Genomic DNA, 26,027 nt, shown 5'->3' with positions numbered 1-26,027 from the left:
CCAGTGTCTTCATTTTATTGTACCAGGCAGCCATCCTGGCAGGATACTTGGACATTTCCAAACACCTACAGATTGATTCTTTTTTTGGAAACTGAGTCTCGCTCTGTCCAGGCTGGAGTGCAGTGGCACAATCTCAGCTCACTGCAACCTCTGCCCCCCGGGTTCAAGCAATCCTTCTGCCTCAACCTCCCAAGTAGCTGGGACTACAGGCGTGTGCCACCACGCCTGGCTAATTTTTGTATTTTTAGCAGAGACAGGGTTTCACCATATTGGCCAGGCTGGTCTTGAACTCCTGACCTCGTGATCCACCACCTCAGTCTCCCGAAGTGCTGGGATTACAGGCGTGAGCCACCATGTCCAGCGCAGATTGATTATTTAAAGCCGTACTCTTGAGAAGACCAGAAACACAATTTATTTTAATGAAAATAAAAATAAATACAAAGGCCAGGCACAGTGGCTCAACCTGTAATCCCAGCACTTTGGGAGGCTTGAAAAATAAAAAATAAATCCGCAAGGTGTGGTGCACACCTGTAGTCCCAGCTACTTAGGATACTGGGGAGAGAGTTTCCCTGGAGCCCAGGAGGTCGAGGTGACACTGAACTGTGATCGCACCACTGCACTCCAGCCTGGCCAACAGCATGATAGGCAGGAAGATAGGAATATAGCTAGATGGGAAGATAGATCAAACACGCCAGGACAAGTTTCTAAAGCCTGGAAGTTAATCTGAAACACATGACCACAGACTAAAGCAGAGAGGCTCCAGGCCATGGGAGTAGTGCAGGGCCACCGTGGGGTTCAGTGGAGAGCACCTAGATCCAGAGCAAAGACATATTTTTCTCTACATTGTATTTGTCCTTCTATTTCTTCTCTGGAATGTACTTGGTAACTTGTAGGATTCAAGGGCAAACGCTAGTTTCTCTCTGGAAACTCATTGACGAAGATATACAGTATAGATTTTAGACATTCCTTTCCATCTTTACTTCACCAAATTAGTTACAGAAATTATTTAATGCTGAAAGTGACATCCAAGCATCATTTTTCAAGTGGCATTGCTCCATAATACTTATACCACATGGGGTAGGCAGTCAGTTAACAGTTTCTCACTTCACTCACAGGAGCCAGGTAGTCAGTTCACACCTTTCTACGAATGCGTGCCCCATTTTGTTGTTTAATAAGGCTGTCCATTTTATCTTAAGCCTGCAAGCCACCTCTGATACTTTGTATCTTACCTCAAATAGTAGCTTATTTCACATTTAAACCATGGCTTCCCTTGTGCAGAATTTAATAGATGTTTTATTTCATGTTCTTTGACCACAAAGTCCAGGTAAAAAAAAAAAATAACAACTTTTATCAAGTTCATTTATCTATGTTTCTAATATTTTTACGGGAGCAGCACATAGTCTGATTGGAGGTTGTCAGATAAACAAAAATGGTACAACTTAGTCTTAAATGAAGAGTAGGTATTTGACATGCCAATAAGGAGGGGAAACGTATTCAAGGATGAGGGCATACCATGAGTAAAGGCACAGAGGCTGAGAGGGCTTGCCAAGTTTGGGGAACTCCAGTAGCAGCCTGGGGGAGATGACCCCTGCAGGCTGTGCTCAAAGAGTGTGGATTCCACCCTGTCCACCAGAGGGAGCCTGTGAAGGAGTTTAGTCAGGGAAGTGGCTTGGTCTGAAGAGTTCTAGGAAGTTCACTCTAGCTGGATCTGATGAACTTAAGGGCTGCAAGCCAGGACACCAGTAAGGGGCCATTGAGATAGTCCAGGCAAGGCCCAAGAGGGTGCCACTGAGCCAATGCCCGCAGGAATGCAGTGGAGGGAACAGATTACCAGGAGGGAGGGTTAAGAAGGGCTTCCAGATTCCTATGTTAAGTAATGAGGAAGACAAGAAGTGAGAAGAAAAGAGGGCTGAAGACAGAGATCAAGGTACCCAGGAAGCAAATGGAGCAGGAGGAGCCAGAGAACTAGGAGGAGGACCAAGAAGACTGGAAACCGGAGGTGGGGAGAACTTTCAGAAAGAGTGACTTGAACAGTCAATGGCATAAAATGCATTGGGAGCTTTTTTTTTTTTTCTCAAATTAAGGAGGTGCCTCATTACCAATAGTGGTACCTCATTAATAAGAATTTAATTTAGCTGAAATGGACAAAATTGGTCTTTTTTTATTTGCTTGTCTCCTAAATGTAGCTCCTTTTATATATACATTGTCTTTTTATGTCATTTGCCTTTTACTTATCATGGAACCTCCTGCACTGTTTTAAGTCAGTGAATTCTGACCGGTCAGTGGCTTCTCACTGGTCATTCTGACATACCTTAGCTTTAAAAAAATGAAATTATTTTTAACCCTTGAATGTTTTGTTTCCTGCAGAGTGTTCACTGGAGAGAAGCTCTGAATATCTTGAAGCTCGTAGTTTCTCGGTCAGCCAGCCTTGTTTTACCTTCATACCAGCACAGTGACCTCTCAAAGATAGAAATACATCGAGTGTGGACTAGTGCTTCCAAGGAATTACCTGGGAAAACCCTGGACTTCCACTTCGATATTTCGGAGGTACTTAGCTATGTTAACTGTTTCTGTGAACTTTAGCATGAATTTGTAGTAGCAAAGGTCAAAAGTAGTTGCCTGGAAAAAAGAAGACGTATTTGACAGTTATTTCAAATGAAGGTTTCTAAGGACTAAATTAGGTTTTGCTCTTTTTTTTTTTTTTTTTTTTTTTTTTGAGATGGAGTCTCGCTGTGTTGCCCAGGCTGGAGTGCAGTGGCCGGATCTCAGCTCACTGCAAGCTCCGCCTCCTGGGTTTACGCCATTCTCCTGCCTCAGCCTCCCGAGTAGCTGGGACTACAGGCGCCCGCCACCTCACCCGGCTAGTTTTTTTGTGTATTTTTTTTAGTAGAGACGGGGTTTCACCCTGTTAGCCAGGATGGTCTCGATCTCCTGACCTCGTGATCCGCCCGTCTCAGCCTCCCAAAGTGCTGGGATTACAGGCTTGAGCCACCGCGCCCGGCCGGTTTTGCTCTTTTAAGAACCCATTGAGTGTCATATTCACTGGGACTCTCAGTTGGCAGCTTTTAAAAATAGAAACTAGCCTCAGTTATGTAAAAAATGATTTTAAAAAGGTATTTAAAAATGGAACGATCATAAGCATTTTAAACCATGACCTTCACTCATTCTTTGTCTTTATATTCACAATGTTTCTCCCTGAACAACAGCCGGTTCAGCAGATGACTGAAGTTTACAGGAATACAGACTCCACTTTTATAGTTGCTTCCCCAGTCCACACTATTTTTTAAACAAGTAAAACTAAATTCTTGCCCTCAAGGGGGCAGGGGAGGGAAAGGGAGGAGCAAGAGACTAGGGACCCAAGCTAAGGAGTCAGGAAGAAAAGAAAGGACAGGCAGTGGTCATGTTTACCTGGTAGTCCATGAACAGACATTTGGGAGGCTTATATTGAAGTCTAAGGTATAAAGTAACTTTGCTTTCACATCTCTTACCCCATGACTCATGAACCCCCAAAGCAGAAACAGTACTCTGTTCCTGTTTATAACTAGGGCCCGCTGCAACATCTGGTGCATAGTAGATCACTAGTAAATATTTCCAAACTCTGCTGAATGAATAAGTTCACTAAGAAATAAACCTGGTGTCAAACACTGCATGTTCTCACTCATAAGTAGGAGTTGAACAGTGAGAACACATGGACACAGGAAGGGGAGCATCACACACTAAAGCCTATCAAGGGAGTGAGGAACAAGGGGGGGAGGGATAGCATTAGGAGAAATACCTAATGTAGATGATGGGTTGATGGGTGCAGCAAACCACCATGGCACATGTATGCCTATGTAACAAACCTGCACGTTCTGCACGTGGATCCCAGAACTTAGAGTATATTTAAAAAGAAAGAGACAGAGAAAGAAACCTGGTGTGCTTATATGGAACTTACTTGCACTATTATGTAGGTCATATCCAAGTTGGGTTTTTTATGCAATGGTCCTCACTGATCTTTCATCATTTCAGTATTCAGGATGAGATACTATTTGCTGCCATTGTGACACCTGCATCTACATTTAATATGTAAATAACATTAAAGTTTCAATTTAATCTTGGTCCATTTTCACATTTTTTTTTAACCTGGCTGGGGAAAAAGCTATTTTTACTCTGCGATTTGAGTTTGTTGTGTTCCAAAGAAGTACAAAAAAACATGCAGCCAGTAAGCGCATGTCCCAGAGACCCAGAACTGCTCCAGAATGATGGGTCTCAGGAGCCAGGTGTAAAATTGACAGTTTCTGCCGCTGCCAAGGTCATGCCCATCAGCTGGTGTCTGCAGAGGAGACCTGCTCAGAGCTCGAGTTTGTGAATTGCTGCCCATGCAGCCACCACATTCTGGAGCTCTCGGGAAGTGAAATTTCTCAAGTGCTGCCCAAGTACCTGGCCCAGACCTCAGTCATTTAACTGAAAAGATATAAATAAGTTAAATACATTTTTAAATAATTGAGAGTATATAAAGACTAATGATTAAAAGTTGGGAGAGGGAAAGGAATTCTGGTCTCTTGTTCTAACTGTAAGAAATTTTTTCAAGTTTAAACAATCGAAAACTGACTATTTGGTTTCCTGCATATTTTGCTTCTCTTTATCAGTGGCTTCTAAAGCATATTAAAGAACAAGCAGTTGCGTTTTTCTGCTGCTAAAGAGGGGAGAAAATGTTGAAGATGCAAACTGATTCATAATGTATGCTTGAATGTTGAGAAAATGAGCCCACTTGTAACACTGAACTTCTCTAATCTTCTCTTTAATCAAATAAGCAGCTCTTGGTTGCTTCTAGGGAGAAGGGTTTCATATATCACAAAACTATTGAGACAGAAGAATGTGCTTTTGTCTTCTTTTCAAGACTCCAATCATCGGGAGGCGGTATGATGAGCTCCAGAATTCTTCTGGGCGTGATGGGAAGCCCAGGGCCATGGCCGTCACCCGGAGCACATCTTCCACTTCCTCAGGCTCCAACTCCAACGTCCTTGTTCCTGTGAGCTGGAAAAGGCCCCAGTATTCTCAGGTATGTAATCCTAGACCCACAGCCCTGGGAGGGACTTTAGGGACCTGTTGAGTCCATGTGGCTGTGTCATAAGGGATTCCCCCTTTCACCATCGCAAGGTTGCCCATATAGGTCTCAGCACTTCCAGGGATGGGGTCTTGTGGCATTCCAAGGAACCTGTTTTCTATCTGAACAGTTCATTACCTTGAGTTGAAGTCTGACTCTTTGCTGCTTCTATCCATTGGTTCTAGTTCTCTCAAGACTTAGAAAATAAAATCTGGTCTCTTTGACATGGCAGCCCTTCAGACATTTAAAGAAATTCTACCCCTCTGCCACTCTCCTAAATGAGTCCAAACAACACATCTCCCAACTAATTCTAGAGCACTTGGACTCCCAAAGGGTTGATAGGGCTGCACACCCAAAGACCACCCTGTCTGCTGTCCACAGAACAGGCACCTCAACCATAGTGTCTATGCACAGGCTGAGCCATCCAGATGGCAGAGGGGCAGGGGTACTGCTGCCAGATTCTCTGTAGTTCTGTCATCACAGCACAGCAGAGATGCCCTTGGGCTTCCTGTCAAGTAAAACTTCTGCATTATTCAGGGGTCTTCTGTTGACTTGTTACAGAAACCCACTGAAAAATTGCCTTATGTGTTAAAGGAACTTATTAACTTACTCATCTTGGCCTCAAGCACAGTTGGCTCCTAGTACACAAATATCAGAAACTGGATTCTTAGACTCTCTCCTTCTTACTGTCCCCACCTTCCCTTCCCAACATCTTGGCCCTTGTTTTCCCCTCCATTGACTTCATTCTCAGGCAGGATTTTTCTATGGGAGGCCCAGATGACCTCTGGCAGCTCCAGGTTTACATGATCTTTGGCTCTGATGACTTCAGAGCAATAGAGGCCATAGCAATTCTTTTGACATCCATAGCAATTCTAGAAAGAGTCTTGCAGGGCATCTGAGGGAGGCATTGCCTCACTTAGTGGGAATGGAGCCTTTCCGAGATACAAAGAGAGACAGTGTTACCCGAAAAAGGTGAAGTGGGTGCTGGGAGGGACAAAGTGGGTGCCCAGGAGGACTCACCTTCTCTCTTAAAGGTTAGGGGAGTGGAACATGCAGCATAGTGCTGGCTGCAACAGAGCAGTTTCTCAGTGAGTGTTCTGCTGAAAACTTCATTGGAAGAGAGAAGAAAAATACACAGCCCAATGTGTCCCTCTACACTGATTCCTTCCCAGAATTATAAAATGACCACTAAGACTTAGGAAAATCATTTAGCAAGTCTTCCGGCATCTCTCAGCCTCAAAGTCCTCCTGTCTCTGACCTTGAGCAGACACCATATTGAGTGTCTGTCCCCTCTATAATTTGGAAAGAAGGATGCAGTGAATTGAGTTCCGGTAAGAAGAAAAATCTAAGAGTGGCATTGGCCTCCTAGCAGTTTCCACATAACAAACTGTAAACCAGATTAAAGGGGGGAGAATCATTTTAAAGAGATAGGAAGATTTCTTTTAAAATTCTCAACTCACCAGTCATTCTGAGACCTGGGTTTTCTGTCACTGGAAAAATGTAATGGTTTATAGAAGAATCCCTATGGTTAAGGGGCTGGAAAATAGGTTTATGAAGGAAAGGAACTGAATCTGTTTAACTTTAGGAAGAAGAAACTAAGAAAGATTTTATATAGCTTAAAACAAATGAATTTTTTCTTTCTACAGAAAGTATTCTTCTATTTGGAAAAAAGAGACTCATGCTGTAACTTAATAAAGTGTAAGGAAAGCCTTGCTAGTACTGAAAGTTTAACATCATAAGAAAAGATGATCAAAGGAAGTAATAGATCTCCGTGAAGAACCTAGGGATTGATTTTCACATACACACACATATACACCCCTTGGGATAATTTAGATCACCACTGTCCAGCAGAAACGTAATGTGAGCTTCATTTTACATCATCTAACAGTTACCTTTAAAAAAAAAAAGGAAAAACAGGCCAAATTAATTTTAATAATAAATGTTACCTAACCTACTATATTTGAAATATTATTTCAACATGGTTTCAATATTTTACAAGTTTTAATTACAATTTATGTTCTTGTTTCATACTCTTGTGTGTCTGACGTCTCAGTTCTGTCTGTATGTCAAGTGCTATTGCCCTGTATGGCTAGTGGCTAGAAAATTAGAGCAGATTTGCTCACAGGACCCCATAATGAAACCTGCTTGTGTTTCTTTTCCAGAAGAGAACAAAAGAGAAGTTGGTGCATGTCCTTTCTCTGTGTGGCCAAGAAGTAGGATTGAGCAAAAATCCATCAGTAAGTTCTGTCATGTATCATAGTTATTTTCGTGTCATGTCTCCTTTTTCGTTGGTCTGTTTTTGCCTTTGGTCATATAATTTAGAGGATTCAACTGTGAATGACAAGTATGATAGCCACCGTCTTGAGCAAACCCCTGGACTATTTCTCCCCACACCATGATTTTTAATCACACTAAGTTCAGAAACAATGAAAGATCTTATTGGCTGTTCACTCGTTTGTCTGTGAATACTGTTGCTTTTCATTTTTTTAATTTCTTGGATTTTTTAATAAATATGCCCAAACTTTATTAGAACATAAATGATAATCTCTGCTGATCACCATGTATGGCATATATGCTCATACCTCTTGGATATAATTTTACTCTCTGTACACACACTTCTTACTCTGATATCCTTATCTTACCCACGTACAATAAAGATGAAAATAATATGTTTCTTTGCATATAAACTTCCACTGATGTTACAATAAAAAAACTAAAAATAAAAATCATGCCATCAAGCTTTTGAATGGATGGACGATTGAAGTATTATAAGTAAACTTTGGAAGCTTTTATAAAATTTAGAAAAATTTGAATTGTGTATGGGAGTATAACAAAAACAATAGAAGTGTCTGCTGGTTTCACCAGGTATTTTTGTTTCACCTGTATCACAGAATATTTATATTTATGAAAAAGAAATAGCAAACTGAATAATTTCTCAGCTAATGTAAGAATTAGTAAACACATTTCTCGGTGGAGCTATATTTAAATTTCAAAGTGGATCCACTAACATAGTTCATGAGCAGGTGAAATATTAGAGGCTCATAAATACTTGCTAAAGTACAAAGTGGTATTTCCTATCGTCCGGGAAAGCACGCCAGCCAGCCGTCAGCTAAGCTGGGCCTCCATTTTAGTCACTTTTTTGGTGGTATTGATCAGTGGTTTTTCTGCTGCTCCTGTGACAGCATTTAGGACAGAGGGGACAGTGGCAGAGGCAGATAGAGCCTCGTAGCCCACAGCAAAGAGACACAAGTATGTTTTGCCTCTGCAATGCAGTACTGCCAACAAGGCCTACTTCTTATCGCCATTGTGGTTGGCACTTTCTCTTTCAGACTCATACTGTCTGCCCTGTGCTAAGGCCTTTTCAGCTAGAAATATTTACCTGGAGTACATTACAAGTAAGCGAAGCAGCACTAACTAGGAAAGACAGCCTTCAGCTGAGGAAATCAGAAATCTCATGTCTCGTCTCTCACTGACTAGTTGACTAGTCCTGAGGGCTCTTTATCTCACATAGCCATTTGCAATCCCTGTGTAAAACTGTGTGTCAGGTGCTATTATGAGAGGATGTCATATGCATCATATACTATTCTTAAACACTAGAGGAAAAAAGTACACTTGAAATCCATTCACTCTTTTTACTTTTGAGAGATGTGTATTGTATTTAAATTCTTATAAATGATATTGCCTACTTTTCCAGAACAACTAAGACATTATAATGGTTATACAAAGAATACTATTAATTTTGTTTAATATCAATCTATGTTCAGTAGAGGCTGGATAGCAAAACATTTACTCTCATTTACAGTTTGTTATATACCAAGCTCTACAAAAATGGCTCAGTGAAAAGAACCTAAACATAGAAGTTGATTTTAAAACATTAACATACTAAAGATTTTAGTAGTAAAAAATGTTTTGTTTTGTTTAAATATACAGGAGAGGAATTTAAGTATAAGTTATGGGCTTAGTTACTCTCTTACTCTTCTGTGGACAAGTATTGTAATTTTTGGCTTCTGTTTTTTATTTCTTATCAATTGCTGGTTTATCTGGAAAAGGGTTAAATCCTTTGTTCTCACAGTTCATTCTACAATAACATATCTTAATATCAGTCCTTAAAATATTATTTATATGTATTTGATATATGTGTGTAAATGTGTATAATTTCTAACCCTAATCAGTTTAGAAACAGTGGAACTTTTTCCTGGCTGCTCCAGTTTACACACACACACACACACACACACACACACACACACAAACACACAGGTAGTATACAGTCTTCATCCATTAAGAAGCAACGATGTGATTCTTGAACATTTTCCTGGTGCGTGAACTTGCATCTTTGCCACGAGTTTAATCTGAAGGCACCTGTCCAACATAAATAATAAAAGAACATTCTAAAAATACCCACTGAAGGAATTAGGTGTGTACTGGAAATACAGTGCTATGAAGAGTCAATTACAATTTTTCGTAGCACAAACAACCAAAGGGAGAACGTTTCTCAGGAGAGGACTCTTGATTCGCAGGTGATTTTTTCATCGTGTGGAGATCTGGATCTGCTTGAGCACCAGACAAGCTTGGTGTCTTCTGAGGACGGCGCCCGAGAGCAGGAGAACATGGATGACACAAACAGCGAGCAGCAGTTTAGAGTCTTCAGAGACTTTGACTTCCTAGATGTGGAGCTGGAGGATGGAGAGGTACGGTGTATTCTCTGTAAAAATAATCCCCGCATTCTTTTCCTTGACTAATGAAACTGTTCTTTTTACCTGCTAAATAATGAGTTTTTGTACCAAGATCTTTAATTGGAAAGTTGTAAACTTTATTTTGAATCAACTTATTCAAAGTACAGCAGCTAAACTTTGGCAAAAGTTACCACACCCTTCCTGTCTGAGCCCACGGCAAAAGCTGCCAAGTTATTTCTAAATGGCAAAGACCTGAGTTTTAATGACCACACAAAGCCTGTATGTGTGTGTGTAGTCCCAAGCTGGACTTTAAAAAAAAAATGACAAAAAACATTTCAGTTCTGAGCCTGTTCACTGGTACCTGAGTAAAATATGCTAAGCATTTATTCATTTCTAATGTGAAGTTTCTCTAATTCAATTCCTTCAAAGCTTGCCTGCTACAACATGAGACCAGAGCCTGAGGGATCCAACGTTTTTGTGCTTGATGAAATCATTAGAACTGGAAACAAAATACAACGCACATGAGAGAGCTCTTTGCTCTGCTTAGGTCAGTGGCTGGTGTTCTAGACACTGGAGCGGCCGAATTCAAGTCTCAGTGGGCAAATGCAGATTCATTTATTTTGGATGATAATCATGATCATAAGATACTTTCAGCTATGAATCATGTTTTTGAAAACAGGTATTGAGAGGAGGAGCATCACCTCTCGGTCACCTTCATTTCAGTAACTTAGAGGCATGTTTCACCTGAGAGGCAGTCTTTTGCCTCATGGGATCAAAACTCAGTTCACTTAAGTGAGATTGGATGATGTAAAGGTGCCTGGTTCGGACCCTGGCTCGTGGTGTTGTCAGCTCATGTTTAACTGCACCAGATTTCCCAAACGGCTGTCTGCTGGTCTTACAATTGAGAAGGCAGGCCCAGATCCCAAGTTTAGGATTTCATGCATTAGGTAGGCACCTCCTTACTTAACTACAGATTTGTGGGAAAAGATGCTTCAAGTAGCTTCTTACCTTCCCTAAAAGGATTTTATTACTGACCAACCCGCTTATGTCTAACTGAAGCCAAAGAGCCCTTTGCTTTTGTCCTTCCTGGCCCACTGATGACCCTGGATGTCTGTCCCAGCAGGAGAGAACCATGTCTCAGAATAAAGAAGGTGTTCACCAATTCTTTCCCTGGAGAACAAGTTTAGCAGACCCAGTACTTAAGCAGCATAAAGGCACTACTATAATGCATCCTTAAAATAACTGCCAGCTTAATTTTCACCTTGAATTGCTTAAGAACCAATAAAAAGTATTGCAGGTTTTTATGATCCATAATAAATGATAGAGAAAGCATTCGCTGAATGCAGTGAGGATTGTTTTAAGTCTAAAGCAAAATACAACTGTTTTGAATACTTTCAAAAATGTCTCTAAGCCAGAGCTCAGAGTTCGGCTAGTGTCAAAAGATCAGCTCCCTGATCTGACAGCTGACCTAATGTTTGCTCTTCCGTTAAAATTCAAGCTTGGACACCTGTTTCCCTCTGGAAGTTACACAAGGGAGGGAAAAAACAGATGAAGCAAGAAAGGGATCATTTCCTGTCTCAGCCACAGAAAAATGTTATGTGAAACGACCTAGCAGGAATGATGTAAAGCGAAGGCATCTGACACAATTTCAGAACAGCTCATCACTTTAGTTTCTATCCAAATAAAGGAAGGAAAAATAGGGGATGCCTATTACTTAAAAATAAATATTATACTAATGTTTTTCAGGGACAAGAAGTAAGGAATACTACACCTTTTTTCTGGTCTTCTCTTTATTGTCCTAGACTACAATAACTAAAAAATCACGGTGATTATTTTATCCTTCATTGTTAAGATTTTATAAGAAACTGGCTAGGCACAGTGGCTGACACCTATAATCCCAGCACTCTTGGAGGCTGAGGCTAGAGGATCACTTGTGTCCAGGGGTTTAAGACCAGCCTGGGCAACATAGCAAGACCCTGTCTCTACAAAAAATGAAAAATTAGCCGGGTGTGATAGCACATGCCTGTGGTCCCAGCTACTTGGGAGGCTGAGGTGGGAGGATGGCTTGAGCCCAGGAGGTCAAGGCTGCAGTAAGCCATGATTGCACCACTGCACTCATACTGGGTGACTGAGTCAGACCCCATGTCCAAAAAAAAATTAGAAGAAGAAACTCACGGGGCTGAGAGTGTACATTTTATCCAAATAAAATAAGGCATTTGAGAATTTTGTTACTTTCCAATAAAATCACAGTAAGGGATTCTAGCATTCTTGGAGTAGAAGAGTGAAGATGCCGGGACTTCAGAGTCCAACAGCTCCAGGTTTGAATTTCACCTCTGCCACTGACCTTAGCTGTATGACTTAAGCACGGATGCAATTCCTCTTGCTTTCCACTTCTTTGTCTATTAAGTGGGTATAAGAATAGAAGTTGAGCATTCCTCATCTGAAAATTCAAAATCTGAAATCCTCCAAAATTCTAAACTTTTTGAACGCTAACTCAACATCACAAGTGAAAAATTCTACAACTGACCTTACGTTACAGGTCATAGTCAAAATGCAGTCAAAACTTTGTTTCATGCACAAAATTATTTTAAAATTGTATAAAATTATCTGCAGGCTATGTATTTAAGTTGTATGTGAAACATAAACAAATTTCATGTTTAGACTTAGGTCCCATCCCCAAGATATCTCATTATGTACATGCAAATATTTCAACATTTTTTAAAAATCTGAAATCCAAAATACCTCTGGTCCCAAGCATTTTGAATAAGGCATACTCAACCTCTACCTGCCTGTAGAGCTGACATGAGGATAAAATAAAATAACCTATGTATAATGTCTAGCAAAGTGTCAGGCATATAGTTGGCATTGCAAATGTTAGTCTCCTTGTATTGTCATTGGTGAATAATTTTAGTATATCCTCATCTGATAAAATTAGGCATACTTGGCTTTTAGATCAAAACAAAGTTGTCAAAAAAAAGAAAGACAAGTCATTTTGTCATATCTATTCCTTTTCATTGGTCTCAGAAATTACTGAGTGATATCTACAAGAGTTTGCCCTTGAACTTCTTAAAATCTTTAAAAGGTGTTGTGTCTTTGCTATTAATTGCATATCAGCAGTAAGCATCATGATCACAAACACTTTTAGCTTTGTGAACAGGCTCAGGTGATGCCACCTTTATTTCCAGTTGATGACCCTCATTCATGTTCCCATAACATTTAACAGTTTTTTCACAAATACATATTTAGATATTCCAAAAAAAAAAAAGTGTTGAGACCAAAATTGTCACAGAGGTAGACAGTTATTTCAGAAATTGTAGTAATGATTTGTTATCCCAGCTCTATCATCCACAGCCAAGGGATTTGGAATTTCTGATGTTTAATGTTGATTTTTCTCTTTGCAGTTAGTGTATATTTACCTTTTTTTTTAAGGTGCACCTACTGAAGTGTATATTGTTAGCACTGTTAGTTAATGTTGTGTTAACACTAAGAGAAATGTTCTTGAGTATCTTTAATATAATCATTGTAAATAGACCTTTTGTTTGTTTTTCTGTTCATTCAATCTGCTACCCAGGAACTTCAGGTAAGATGATGCTGTTTTTAATTCAAATATGCTAGTAGATGTTTTGCATCTTTGCAGATTTATAACAACATAATTGCTTTTTTCCTCCCTTCCAGAATATATATGCTTATTTGCGTGCATATTTCCATTTAGGTGTGTGATATAAGAGGTATTTTTCTTGGCTGCTCTAGTATGGAAATGTTTTCTAAAATGTAAATACATTTTTAAAACCTTTATATGCCTAGTTCTGAAAGTTGCATGATTAGATCTCAGAGAAGTGGAGTTTTCAAATCTGATCTATGGCAATCCTATTATTTCTCATTAAGTGATTGCACAACTGGATGGGTTTTATTGTTAAATTCTTGTATTAAAACCGAAATCGCCAGGTGTGAAGGCTTCCACCTGTAATCCCGGCATTTTGGGAGGCCAAGGTGCCAGATCACTTGAGGTCAGGAGTTCAAGACCAGCCTAGCCAACATGGCAAAACCCTGTCTTTACTAAAAATACAAAATTTAGCCACGCCTGGAGGTGCACACCTGTAATCCCAGCTACTCAGGAGGCTGAGGCAGGAGAATCCCTTGAACCCAAGAGGCAGAGGTTGCAGTGAGCCAAGATCACACCACTGCATTCCAGCCTGGGCAACAGAGCAAGACTCTGTCTCAGAAAAAAAAGTGAAATTAACAATTTGCATCTAACCATATACCATATATACTTTCAGCTGAATCTTTTTTCCCCCCAGGAATTAAAGGCTCTCTCTATCTCTGTGTAGTGACTAGATAACTTTTCATCCAAACCAGGGCCCTTTTGAGAGTAAAAGGGGGTACTAATAATATTTATGCCCAAACAATAGGCATTAAAACCGGGATCATCCTGGACAAAGTAGCCTATGATCAGTCTCTATCTGTGTATATCAGACTTACTCTAAGTAGAACATTTCGGGGAGTATATTTTGACCACAGTGTACCCAAATTTCTTCAACAATAATTCTTGTTTGACAGAGTTCCAATATGAAAAAATATGTGTCAAAAAATAGTACTTCTAACATTTCTAGAATGTTTAATCATTAATACTTTCCCATCTTAGTATAAATTCTGAGTGGTTTTTTTTTGGCATTTTTTTTTTATTATAAGTGGGAGCTAAACATTGAGAAAGTATACGCATAAACATAGGGTGGAAGGGGGAAATGTTGCAGCCTGCTAGAGGAGGGAGGAAGGGAGAGAAGCATATGTTTAAAAACTACCTATTGGGTACTATGCTCACCACCTGGGTCAAATATACCCTTGTAGCAATCGTACACAAGTACTTTCTGAATCTAAAATAAAAGTTGAAATTAAAAAAAAATCTCAGAAGTATTCCTCTGAGGTCACGTTCAAATAATTTTAAAAATATTTTATTATTAGCTTAATATCCTTCTTATGGGCCTCAGTAGTTTTGTTGAGGACAGAAGACACTTACCACATATCCCCATAACATATGTAAGTTATCCATAAGAATTCAGAAAATAGTCTTGACAAGCAGAACGGCTTACTAGGTTATTTGGGCCATAGAATGTACTGCATGAAGATCAATTTCTTGATTTTGCAATTATTTTCAATTATTTTCCTGTAAATGCCATGTGAATTTACACAGCTACAGGTGTTATTTTCACTAGGGTATTCATCAACCTCTTTCTACTTAATCATCCAGATCATTTTCTTCCACATATTTCTTCAAAAGTGAGAACCCTTCAAAGTGGAACTATTGGTGTGTGAGTTAGAAAACAATTTATTCCAATGGAGGAAAAGTGTTTTACAATCTGAAAAACACATTAAATACCTGGATAGAAGCATCATATGATATAAAATATTTTATTTGTCAATTACCAGGATTATAGAGCTAAACACATAAAAGGAAAAAACATACTCACTATAAAACTAATACTGCCTATTGTGTCCGGATTCTTTTTTTTTTTTTTTTTTTTTATTATACTTTAAGTTCTAGGGTACATGTGCATAGCGTGCAGGTTTGTTACATATGTATACTTGTGCCATGTTGGTGTGCTGCACCCATCAACTCGTCAGCACCCATCAATTCATCATTTATATCAGGTATAACTCCCAATGCAATCCCTCCCCCCTCCCCCCTCCCCATGGCTAGTCCAGGTGAACGCTCTGTATATGTCAGTTATCAAACTTAAAAACCACTCAGCTCCGCCCGCTGAGTGGTTTTTAAGTTTGATAACTGACATATACAGAGCGTTCATCTGGACTAGCCATCCTCTGCATTTTCTCACATGTAGGAAACTGTTTTGACTTTTCGCTTTGTATGTAACATAAAATACAAATCTGACGTTTGGGGGAGAGGAGGGATGGAGGGTGGGTCTCCCACTAGGGCCATGCTGAGAAAGCCTGGTTGAGTTTTAATCACCATGGACTTTAACCAGGGCCAGACTGCAACACTGTTCCATCTCAACCTCTCAGCCACCACCAGGGGAACCATTTCAACTCCCTTACCTCTAATGGAGATGCTACATCCTCCAGCAAGACAGCCAAACCTTATTCCTGCAAGAACAGCTTTCCCTGCCTCCCTGTTTTCACACCTGATTGGTTCAGGTCTTCACCAGAGCTGCCACCAAACCAGCACTAGCAGTGACCTGTGCCTGGTGTGGCGTTCTCCCACCTGGATGTCTATTCCTCTGCAAGCTCATGGTTCTGTCTCAGGTGCAGTGTGGGAGACCTCCAGAATCACAGCCTAAGATAGTTCATCCAACCCTTCCAGTCATTTGGCACAAGAGAGTCAGTTTTGTGAATTTGTGTTTGTATATTTTTTCCTATAATTTTCACATTCTTCTCTTTTTACTCTGTATAGTTAGTATTCTGATTTTTCTGTATTTTTTTCCTCTCTTTACACATTGGATTTTCCTTTTTCTTCCCAGAACTTTTGCTTATTTCATGTATATATTTTTTTATTTTCTCACTGCAATGGCTATTTTTAAAATCCCAGTACAACAGTTAGCCATCTCCATCAGAAAAAAAGGAAAAATTATGTGGTGGTAATTTAGCACACAGCAGATACTGGATGTTAGAAACAATATTCTGAGTCTGCATTCTCTTTTACAATCAAACAGCCCTAAGAGCAATCATAAATATCATATGTGAGGATGAATAATGATAATTTCTGTATCTTATCCAGATTGTGCTTAGGATTTGTACCTCTTGGCTTCTACCATGAATAGCCCAAGCAGACTTCGGAAAAGCTACACCTCTGTTATATGACAGATCTGTGAGAATGGCAAGCTTGTTTCACTAGGAGACAGACACGACCCTTAAAACAGAGGGAAATCAATGAACGATAATGCTCATAAGTTTAACAGTAACTCACATCTCTCATAGTATGTTGTTCACTGAGCTCTCATCAGAAAAAGTTGTTTTATTTTATTTCAATGAACCATCAGGCAGTGTTTCAAATTACCAGTAAATGAAAAGGTTCTATGCTAGATTTTGCCAGATCATTTGTTTAGGTTAAAATTTGCTCAGTCAGCTGAGTAATATTTTTCTTCCTTTATTCCTATCTTAACAGAGAGAAAAATAAAACCCAAATCCATTTCTAGAAAAAAAAAAGTTATGTTAGTCAAATACACTTGTTTAATAACTGATGATTTGTAGAGAAAGTCTGATTGCAACTAAAAGCCTTCTTTAACACTTACATGGCCACTTAAGCTAGTTCTCAGTAATTCAAAATATACAAATCAACATTATTATTTGAGGCCAGGTGCAGTGGCTCACGCCTGTAATCTCAGAACTTTGGGAGGCCAAGGTGGGTGGATCACTTGAGGTCAGGAGTTCGAGACCAGCCTGGCAACATGGCAAAACCCAGACTCTACTTAAAATACGAAAAATTAGCCTCACGTGGAACCTGGAAGGTGGAGGTTGCAGTGAGCTGAGGTCACGCCACTGCACCACTCCAGCCTGGGCGACAGCAAGACTGTCTCAAAAGAAGGAAAAAAAAAAACAGTAATAGGCCGGGCGCGGTAGCTCACGCCTGTAATCCCAGCACTTTGGGAGGCCAGGGTGAGTGGATCACGAGGTCAGGTAATCAAGACCAGTTTGGCCAACACAGTGAAACTGTCTCTACTAAAAATACAGAAAATTATCCGGGTGTGGTGGCGCGTGCCTGTAATCCCAGCTACTCAGGAGGCTGAGGCAGGAGAATGGTGTGAACCTGGGAGGTGGAGGTTACAGTGAGCCGAGATGGTGCTGTTGCTCTCCAGCCCAGGCGACAGTGCAAGACTCCATCTCAAATAATAATAATAATAATATTTGGTACCGAGTCCAGGAAATTAACAATTTTCTACACTGGGACAATTATTTAAAGAATAAGCTAAAGCAAAAGTTAAGGTGTTGCCGCTCTGGCCTCTGCATAGTGCATGATCCATCAGACTTTGCCCAGCTGCTCTGATAAGTCTTTAACTCTGCATTGTGTCTTTGGAAACCGCTGTGGCAGAAATAGGCTGGAATGTTTACCTAATGCTCTTCCACTAAATACCCAAAGGATTCTGGAATGTGCTACAAGCATAGCTCCTACATTTTTCTCCTTCTGAAAACAGTACTAAACAGGGGCTGACCTCAGGGTGGTGGGAGTGGGTGACACCTCTTTTGAAGTTTTCATATTAACGGTCTCTTTCCTACAGATTTTTGAAAACACAGATCATTGGTAGTGTTTACCAAAATGAAGTTTTTAAAAAATGTAATTATTACCCACCATGCCAAAGAGAAGTATGTCATCACTTCTACCTATGACTTTACATGAGTTTACATGAAAATAGTGTGCTTTTACTCCTTTTCACATCGGGTAAACAAAAGTTTTGATACCAAAGTAGATGAGGGCCTGAGAGTTAATAATGACCATATTTGTTCCTAAGCTATGACTAATTGAATGTGTGAACATGTGAGTGCAAGAGGATTTTGGCATTAAAAAAACTGGCTGATGGTGTGATTTCAGGGTGAGAGTATGGACAATTTCAACTGGGGAGTGCGCAGACGTTCTCTGGACAGCCTGGACAAGTGTGATATGCAGATTCTGGAGGAGCGCCAACTGTCAGGAAGCACTCCCAGCCTGAATAAAATGAACCATGAGGACTCCGATGAGTCATCTGAGGAGGAGGACCTCACAGCCAGCCAGATCCTGGAGCACTCAGACCTAGTAAGTAGCAGCTCTCCCACTCTAGGAATTGGGAGGCTTATTTTTTGTAACTAATGCAGGAGTAGAGTTTCCAGTTGCAGCCAAAGAAACTTTCCACAGCTGCTGAACTAAAATCGGAACTGTCAGGTGGTGTCTAATGGGTTCTAACTGGCAAAGTCTTCTCTGTAGGTTGCAGATGGAAACAAAGACTGGGGTCCATGTGATTCACCCTGAAAGCCACCAGATCCGTTAAGGCCTAGATTTTTCACAAAGACTTTTATGATTCTGGAATCTTGTTAAAAATTCCCCAGATCTCTAAAGTGTGAAGATATGACAGACGTTTTGATGTGATTATCTGAAAATGCCTGGATTACTAACCACTATGTTTAAGCTCCAAAAATGGTGAAATGTGGAAGTTTAAAAATTAAGATGTATTAACCAACAACTAGAGAATTGGAGCTTTTAAAGAAAGAGAACTTCATACTATGTTTAATTTCCTTTCCTTTTTAAACAGATCATGACTCTCTCCCCCTCTGAAGAGACGAATCCCATGGAGCTGCTCACCACAGCCTGTGACTCAACCCCTGCAGACCCTCATTCCTTTAACACCAGAATGGCCAGCTTTGATGCTTCTTTGCCTGATATGAATAATCTGCAGATTTCTGAGGGTTCAAAGGTGAAGAAATTTTAACAGTGATGATTTGTACTTCGCTTAAAACACTTAAAAAAAAAAAAAAAGCACTTCCAATTTTCTGAGAATTCTTAAGGGGTCTCAAGTAGAAAGAGTATCTTTATCTTTTTCTTTCTCTCTTTTTTAAAATAATAGAAGTTTGTACACCTGAACCTATGTTTTGAAGTTGTTTTACCCCCACAAACTTGAGCAGCCATCTTCTTCTTGGCTGAAAGACTTGATTTGAGGTCTTTCTAAAATGAGACATTTTGCATGAACACTGCTGGTGGATGGTAAAACCAGTGGTGTGTGTCTGAGATCGCTGTGACTGGGAAACTGCTGGTCTTTGTCATGAATTTTATAAAACAATATACTAAGTGAGGTGTGGGTGTATGCACGTATTTGGGGAAATTTTTTCCTATGTAGGAAACAATTACACAATTTGTACATTGATTCAGTGCTTGCCTTTTGGCATACTATCAGAATTTTTAATGTCGATCACAGTCTTATGCCAGATTCGCACACAACTCTTCTCTTCAGAGACTGTGAGGAGAAAAGTAACTAATGGATGTAATTATCTTAATTTTTAAAAATCTAAGAGTGTGTATTTCATTTAAAGTTTATTTTATTAAAATGTCCTGAAAACCATCCACTTGTATGCTTTGCCCACAACTATGCCCATCAGTATAGAATTGTGTTTCCTTTTAGTAGAAATACCAAAATAATCAATTGCTGTTAAGACAGAGTCAAGCACTCTTTATCATGAGTTTGGTTACGGTTGTGCAAGTTCAAAAGAAAAAATAAAATTGAAAAAAAATTTATAAAAGTATATTCCTTCCGGCCGGGCGCGGTGGCTCAAGCCTGTAATCCCAGCACTTTGGGAGGCCGAGACGGGCGGATCACGAGGTCAGGAGATCGAGACCATCCTGGCGAACACGGTGAAACCCCGTCTCTACTAAAAAATACAAAAAAACTAGCCGGGCGACGTGGCGGGCGCCTGTAGTCCCAGCTACTCGGGAGGCTGAGGCAGGAGAATGGCGGGAACCTGGGAGGCGGAGCTTGCAGTGAGCTGAGATCTGGCCACTGCACTCCAGCCTGGGCGGCAGAGCGAGACTCCGCCTCAAAAAATATATATATATATATATATATATTCCTTCCAACACTTCTAATGGAAAAATATAATATTGGCTATTCTATATTCTGATAGTGTAGTAAAAATAGATCAGAAATCTAGGAAAATCTATATGCTTTAAACCGAGGGCAATCACCAAATTATAATTACCTAAAAATATTGAAGCTTAAATAGTAATTATTTCTAAATTTGCCTCATTGCAAAGGTACTACAATCAGGATTCTTGGAATTAGCAGAGTTCTTTATTAGCCAAAAGAAAAAAGCCCAGAAAGAAAAGTTGTCTAAGTGAAAATTCTAAGATTATGAAATTAAATTTCATAGAAAAAAACATAACAAAGTATATGTGAAGTTATTAACATTTGATATTTCTCAGTGTCAATATGGTCATTTTCTCCACTTTTCTATTTTAAATGCTAAAAACATATAGATTTCTCATAGAAAGTACTACCTAAGGCCGGGCGCTTTGGCTCACACCTGTAATCCCGGCACTTTGGGAGGCCGAGGTAGGTGGATCACGAGGTCAGGAGTTCAAGACCAGCCTGGCAATGATGGTGAAACCCTGTCTCTACTAAAAATACAAAAAAATTAACTGGGCTTGGTGGCGGGTGCCTATAATCCCAGCTACTCAGGAGGTTGAGGCAGAGAATTGCTTGAACCCAGGAGGTGGAGGTTGCAGGTAGCTGAGATCACACCACTACACTCCAGCCTGGGCAACAGAGCAAGACTCGGTCTCAAAAAAAAAAAAAGAAAAAAAGAAAAGTAATACCTAAGTAATAGATCTCATCCTATCCAGGAAAAGTCAAGTCCCATTTCTGAAGAGCTATCCCTGTTTTTCACGTAAGTTGCATTTCTGCAATGTTTGATATTATCTATGATATTAGAGAAAATAAAAGGTATTTTAATAAGAACTCATCCGTTCTCTAATGGATTAAGTGTATGTACACTAATAACCTACACCAGGAACCAGTGGCCAGCCTCGTTGGCAGCACTGTAGTTTTAAAAAGCAGATATGGATCAACATCTCAAACTCAGTATTTACCAGCAATTCCTCCAAAGACATGAGATATCTTATTTCCCTAATATATTTTTACCATTCCTGGTAATTTTCCCTATTAATTCTAGAGTCAAAGTATAATATATATTTTTTATATATGTATTTACACACTGAATGAGTGAACAGATGTTAACTCGAGATAAAGCTCTAATTCATATACACTTGTATTTTGCCTTGCTTTTGTTTTGTTTTAAGAAAATGACTCACTGTAACATGTACATCTTTCTTCCTCCCCCTTCTGATCTGTAATACAGTTGCCTTCCTTCCTCTCCTAAAGAACAATCAGTCCTCCTTTTTCCCCTGGCCCAGGCCCAAACCCAACCTCTTTTTCCATTTTACTTGCTATGTCTCTTTCCTGCCTCTCACTGATCCTGGTTCTGCCTGCCCTAGAGCTCTTTCATTGTACTGTTCATTCCACATTTTGTAGTCAGGTAAGAGCAGATACTCTTATCTGTTATCTTTAGGGGGTATTCTCAAGGGTAAAGCATACATGCAAATGGATCTTAGAGCATCCCCTATATGGAAAGAACGAGCAACCCAGCAGGCTTAGGGAAGGACTCTGGATCACCTGTGCACACCACAGGTATCCTGGACATCTACTGTGCCAGGCCCTGATGATTCTACATTCCATTGGTAAAGGGGTTCTATATTAGAGAATTAACTCTGGATAGGCTTGCTTTAGAAGGCCGGGTTTGGACAGTGGAAGGAGTTCTGAATCCTAAAGCAGTGTTTCTTGTCCCAGCTCCAACTCTGATTATGGACCTGATATTAGACAAGTCCCTTTCCCACATGGAGCATTGTTTCCTCATCTGCAAAATGTGGAGGTTGGACTGGAGGTCTTGATGGTCTTTTCCAGGTTGAGCGTTCATACCGTATAAGCATGGGCCAAGTATGAAAATCTATTGGGAGCCCCTTTGGGGACTGTTATGGAAGAGATTGAAAAGAAAGAAGATAAAGAACAAACAGTACTTCAGAGAATTCCTGAGTCTGGCCTAGAAATAGACTGTACTATAGCTAGAAAATAAATGTCCCCATTTCTATCACCATCAGCATTTCGGTCTCTCTTATTTGTTCCTTAGTTGAACAGGTTGTCCTGTATGTATTCTTACACATTGGGGGATTCTTTTGTCTTTTTATTCTTCCAGGGTGAAGCTGTTCGTGAGGAGGAGGACACCACTGTGCATGAGGATGATCTTTCTAGTTCCATCAATGAACTTCCAGCAGCTTTTGAATGCAGCGACAGCTTTAGCCTGGACATGACTGAGGGGGAAGAAAAAGGCAATCGGGCCCTGGACCAGTTTACCCTGGCGAGGTAATGGAGCCCTTGGCTGATGTGAGTGGTGTGAATGTGCATGGTACATTGTGTGGCATTCACACTCAAGTTAAGTGTCACCCTTGCACTGCTGGGATATCCTAATGAAGGAGTCCAAAGTGACATGTATCATGGCGGGCTCTCAGCTGAGTTAGAGTCATCCAGTCCCGTTATAGGGCCTCATGTGGAATGAAGAAGGGACACTTACATATGAATTCATAAGGCCAGAAAGCAACATAAAAAGCAAAGGAAGAGCCTGGGAACATGGTCCAGACCTTGGAAGCTTTGAAGATAAGCAAGACTTGGCAAGCCTTGGAAATAAGCTCTTTCCATTTGGAGTTAAAACACTGGAACAAGAGGCCCTTTATACAGTAAATACCTACTCTTTAAGTGGGTGTCTTTTGGCCTGGTGGCTGATATTTCTGAGACTAGTGAGATATGGAAACAGAAAAAAAAATGTGAAGAGAAATAGATAAAAACATCAGAGGTTAGACTAATCCAGCATCTAGAATAAATCACAAATAGTAATGCTACAGATCTACTTCAGGAGAAGAAAGTTGAGATCCTAAAATTACTCTTCTGAAAGTTGAAAATGAGAACTAAGTCAAAGCTTCTGATATGCTAGACAAAGGCCTTCTGTTACAGTAAGCAATGTCTGTCCGTCAAAGGAAAAGGTTAAGGTAATACCTAGAGAAGAATTTGACCTTTCATTTTTGATTCATTATCTCTTCTTTCTTCCTGCCTCTCTGTCTCTCTTTCCCTACATATCTCTGGTTTCCTTGTCTCCCTCCACCTTTGTCTTCCAGGCATTTGTGCATATGCATTTATTAATACTCTCCCTCCAGAAAGGAAAAATTAGAAGATTCAAAATTTATATAATTTTTCATAATGAAAAATGAAGAGTGAAACTGCCAAAGCATAGGACTGTGGTTTACTTTGGGGCATGGCCTCTGTGAAAGTGAGAGCACTGCTGAAGGCTAAAAGAGGTACCAAGTCTATAGAAAGGGAATCAGAAATGGAGGAATCACAGAAATTCTAGAGGTGCAAATTCTATTTCCTTGAATCGTGAAAGAATCTCAGTGACCTCTTGCCAGGCGCGGTGGCTCACACCTGTAATCCTACCACTTTGGGAGGCCGAGCTGGGTGGATCACTTGAGGCCAGGAGTTCAAGACCAGCTGGCCAACATGGTGAAATACTGTCTCTACTAAAAATACAAAAATTAGCTGGTCATGGTAGCACATGCCTGTAGTCCCAGCTACTCTGGTGACTGGGGCACGAGAATTGCTCGAACCTACGAGGCAGAAGTTGCAGTGAGCCGAGATCATGCCACTGCACTCCAGCCTGGGTGACAGAGCGAGACTCAAAACAAACAAACACACCAAAAAGAATCACAGTGACTGCTGAGTGAAAGCCAAGACCCCAAAGCAACTTCAAAAGGAAGAGTGGGTAGAATAGCTACCTCATTTTGCTGACTCTCAGGGTGAGAATTTATAAAACCCGGTATAGGATGAGAAGGACATCACTTCTTGACATAGTCGTTTTCATTTTTTCCAGCTTTGGAGAAGGCGACAGGGGAGTCTCTCCCCCTCCCTCGCCCTTCTTCTCAGCCATCCTTGCCGCCTTTCAGCCCGCAGCCTGCGACGACGCGGAGGAGGCCTGGCGCAGCCACATCAACCAGCTTATGTGCGACTCAGACGGCTCCTGTGCTGTGTATACATTTCATGTGTTCTCCTCCTTGTTTAAGGTATGTGTGCTCACTGAAAGTGCAGAGGACTCAGTGTCTAAGGGGAGCCAGGTAGCTTCGAATTTAAGGAGAGGTTGTTCTTTTGTTCTGGGGTTATACTGCTGTATTTTCTCTTCCAGACACCCCTAAATTTCCTCTGACTTTAAAATTTCTCCTATTTACCATTAATCTCATCCTCCTTCTCAACGTGGTATTGGTGATTTAGGCTGCCATGAAGTACCTTTCATTCCTGCCTTTCTTGGTGTTACTGACATTACCAGTCTTCAGCAGCCATGACATCGGGACCATTAAAAGAATCTTCTGCCAGGCCTTTCCTCCATCCCACCCCCTTTACCTCTCTTTCGTTTTTATTATTTTTATCTTTCCTTTCCTTGTCTTTTCTCATTTTCCCACTCTATGAATTCCTTAGCATGCCAGCCATAGCTGTGAACACTTGCTTACTCCCTTGAGTTGCTTTTGAACAGATGAAAAGTCATTCTTGCTGTTGTAGCAGGTTGCTGTGCACTGCAAATTTCGTTTTATGAAATGGGAAAATGCCGCCTACTTGGTAGCCCTTAAGAATCAGGCCAATCTAACAACTGCCTCTCCCGCGTGAACCACAGCCCCACTGTCCATAGTGTCTGTGCAAACGGTAATGAATGTCCCTGCCTCCAGAAGGGTGCAGTACCACACTTGGCCAGCAGAGTACAGGTGGGATTTCAACCCCACTTCCAATCCCTCAGCCAGACACCCTAGCGTCTTGCACACACAGCTCTCTGTGGCAGTCTCGTGTGGACACCTTAAATCTCGCTTGTTACCTCATAACATAATTACAATGACTGCTTCCCATTAACTCCTCTATGCATCTTTCTGTAAACTTGTATCCTCCAAATTTCATCAAATAATTGGCGGGAGCAGGAGGCATTCCAGCCTGGGCAACAAAGTGAGACTCTGTCTCCATTTAAAAAAAAAGAAAAAGAAAAAAAAAAGATTACTTATTAATCTGTTATTCTAGTGAGCAGAAGGTTAGGCAAAACTGAAATAATCTATTTTAAATAATTTCAAATTCAGGATGACATATTTTTAGCTAACATAAAAGTGAACTCTGTTTTTGAGCCTGGAGGCCCTTCTTATAATCCATTTTTGGAGAATTATATACCAGTAGTGCAGATAGCTACTTGAACTAGTTAACTTGGAGTCTTACTTGTAGTGCTCTTTCAACTTCTTCAATTTACTCTAAGTGAAAACCTAGTAGAAACTTGAATGGGCACATTCATGTCATGTCTGACATTAACCTGGGGCTGGAGGAGATGTTAGATTTAAGACAGAAAACAATTGGCTGCTAAAAGATAAGAATTCTAGAAATACTTTAAACATTAAGCCATATTGAAAATTTAAAGCAAACTACCAGAAAGCTACTATTTGAGGTAAATTTAATGTTAAGGATTGAGAGGCAAAGCAACTTATTAGTTATATTTTTCTAAAAGCTTTTTATTTTTTTGAGATGGAGTTTCACTCTTGTTGCCCAGGCTGGAGTGCATTGGCACTATCTCAGCTCACTGCAACCTCCACCTCCCAGGTTCAAGCGATTGTCCTGCCTCAGCCTCCTGAGTAGCTGGGTTTATAGGCATGCACCACCACGCCCGGCTAATTTTGT

The 26,027-nt window shown here is 40.4% G+C and overlaps 1 protein-coding gene across 2 annotated transcripts in view; it reads left to right on the top strand.

The window, feature by feature from the left end:
- FRY (furry homolog (Drosophila)) overlaps nt 1–26,027 on the top strand; it is a 272,464-nt gene that overhangs the window by 219,058 nt on the left and 27,379 nt on the right. The window contains exons 48-56 of one of the 2 annotated variants that reach the window (XM_011946909.1): nt 2,368–2,547; nt 4,880–5,041; nt 7,249–7,323; nt 9,604–9,774; nt 13,331–13,339; nt 18,299–18,499; nt 18,993–19,154; nt 22,480–22,646; nt 24,202–24,391. In XM_011946909.1, the coding sequence (XP_011802299.1) occupies nt 2,368–2,547; nt 4,880–5,041; nt 7,249–7,323; nt 9,604–9,774; nt 13,331–13,339; nt 18,299–18,499; nt 18,993–19,154; nt 22,480–22,646; nt 24,202–24,391 (1,317 nt within the window). The remainder of the gene's footprint in view (nt 1–2,367; nt 2,548–4,879; nt 5,042–7,248; nt 7,324–9,603; nt 9,775–13,330; nt 13,340–18,298; nt 18,500–18,992; nt 19,155–22,479; nt 22,647–24,201; nt 24,392–26,027) is intronic. The other variant, XM_011946910.1, reaches the window with a different exon arrangement.

The sequence above is a fragment of the Colobus angolensis genome, unplaced genomic scaffold, assembly GCF_000951035.1.
Source record: "Colobus angolensis palliatus isolate OR3802 unplaced genomic scaffold, Cang.pa_1.0 Scaffold255, whole genome shotgun sequence".
Lineage (NCBI taxonomy): Eukaryota > Metazoa > Chordata > Mammalia > Primates > Cercopithecidae > Colobus > Colobus angolensis.
Note: the sequence above shows the minus strand (reverse complement) of the source record. Positions and strands in the feature narration are given on the sequence as shown.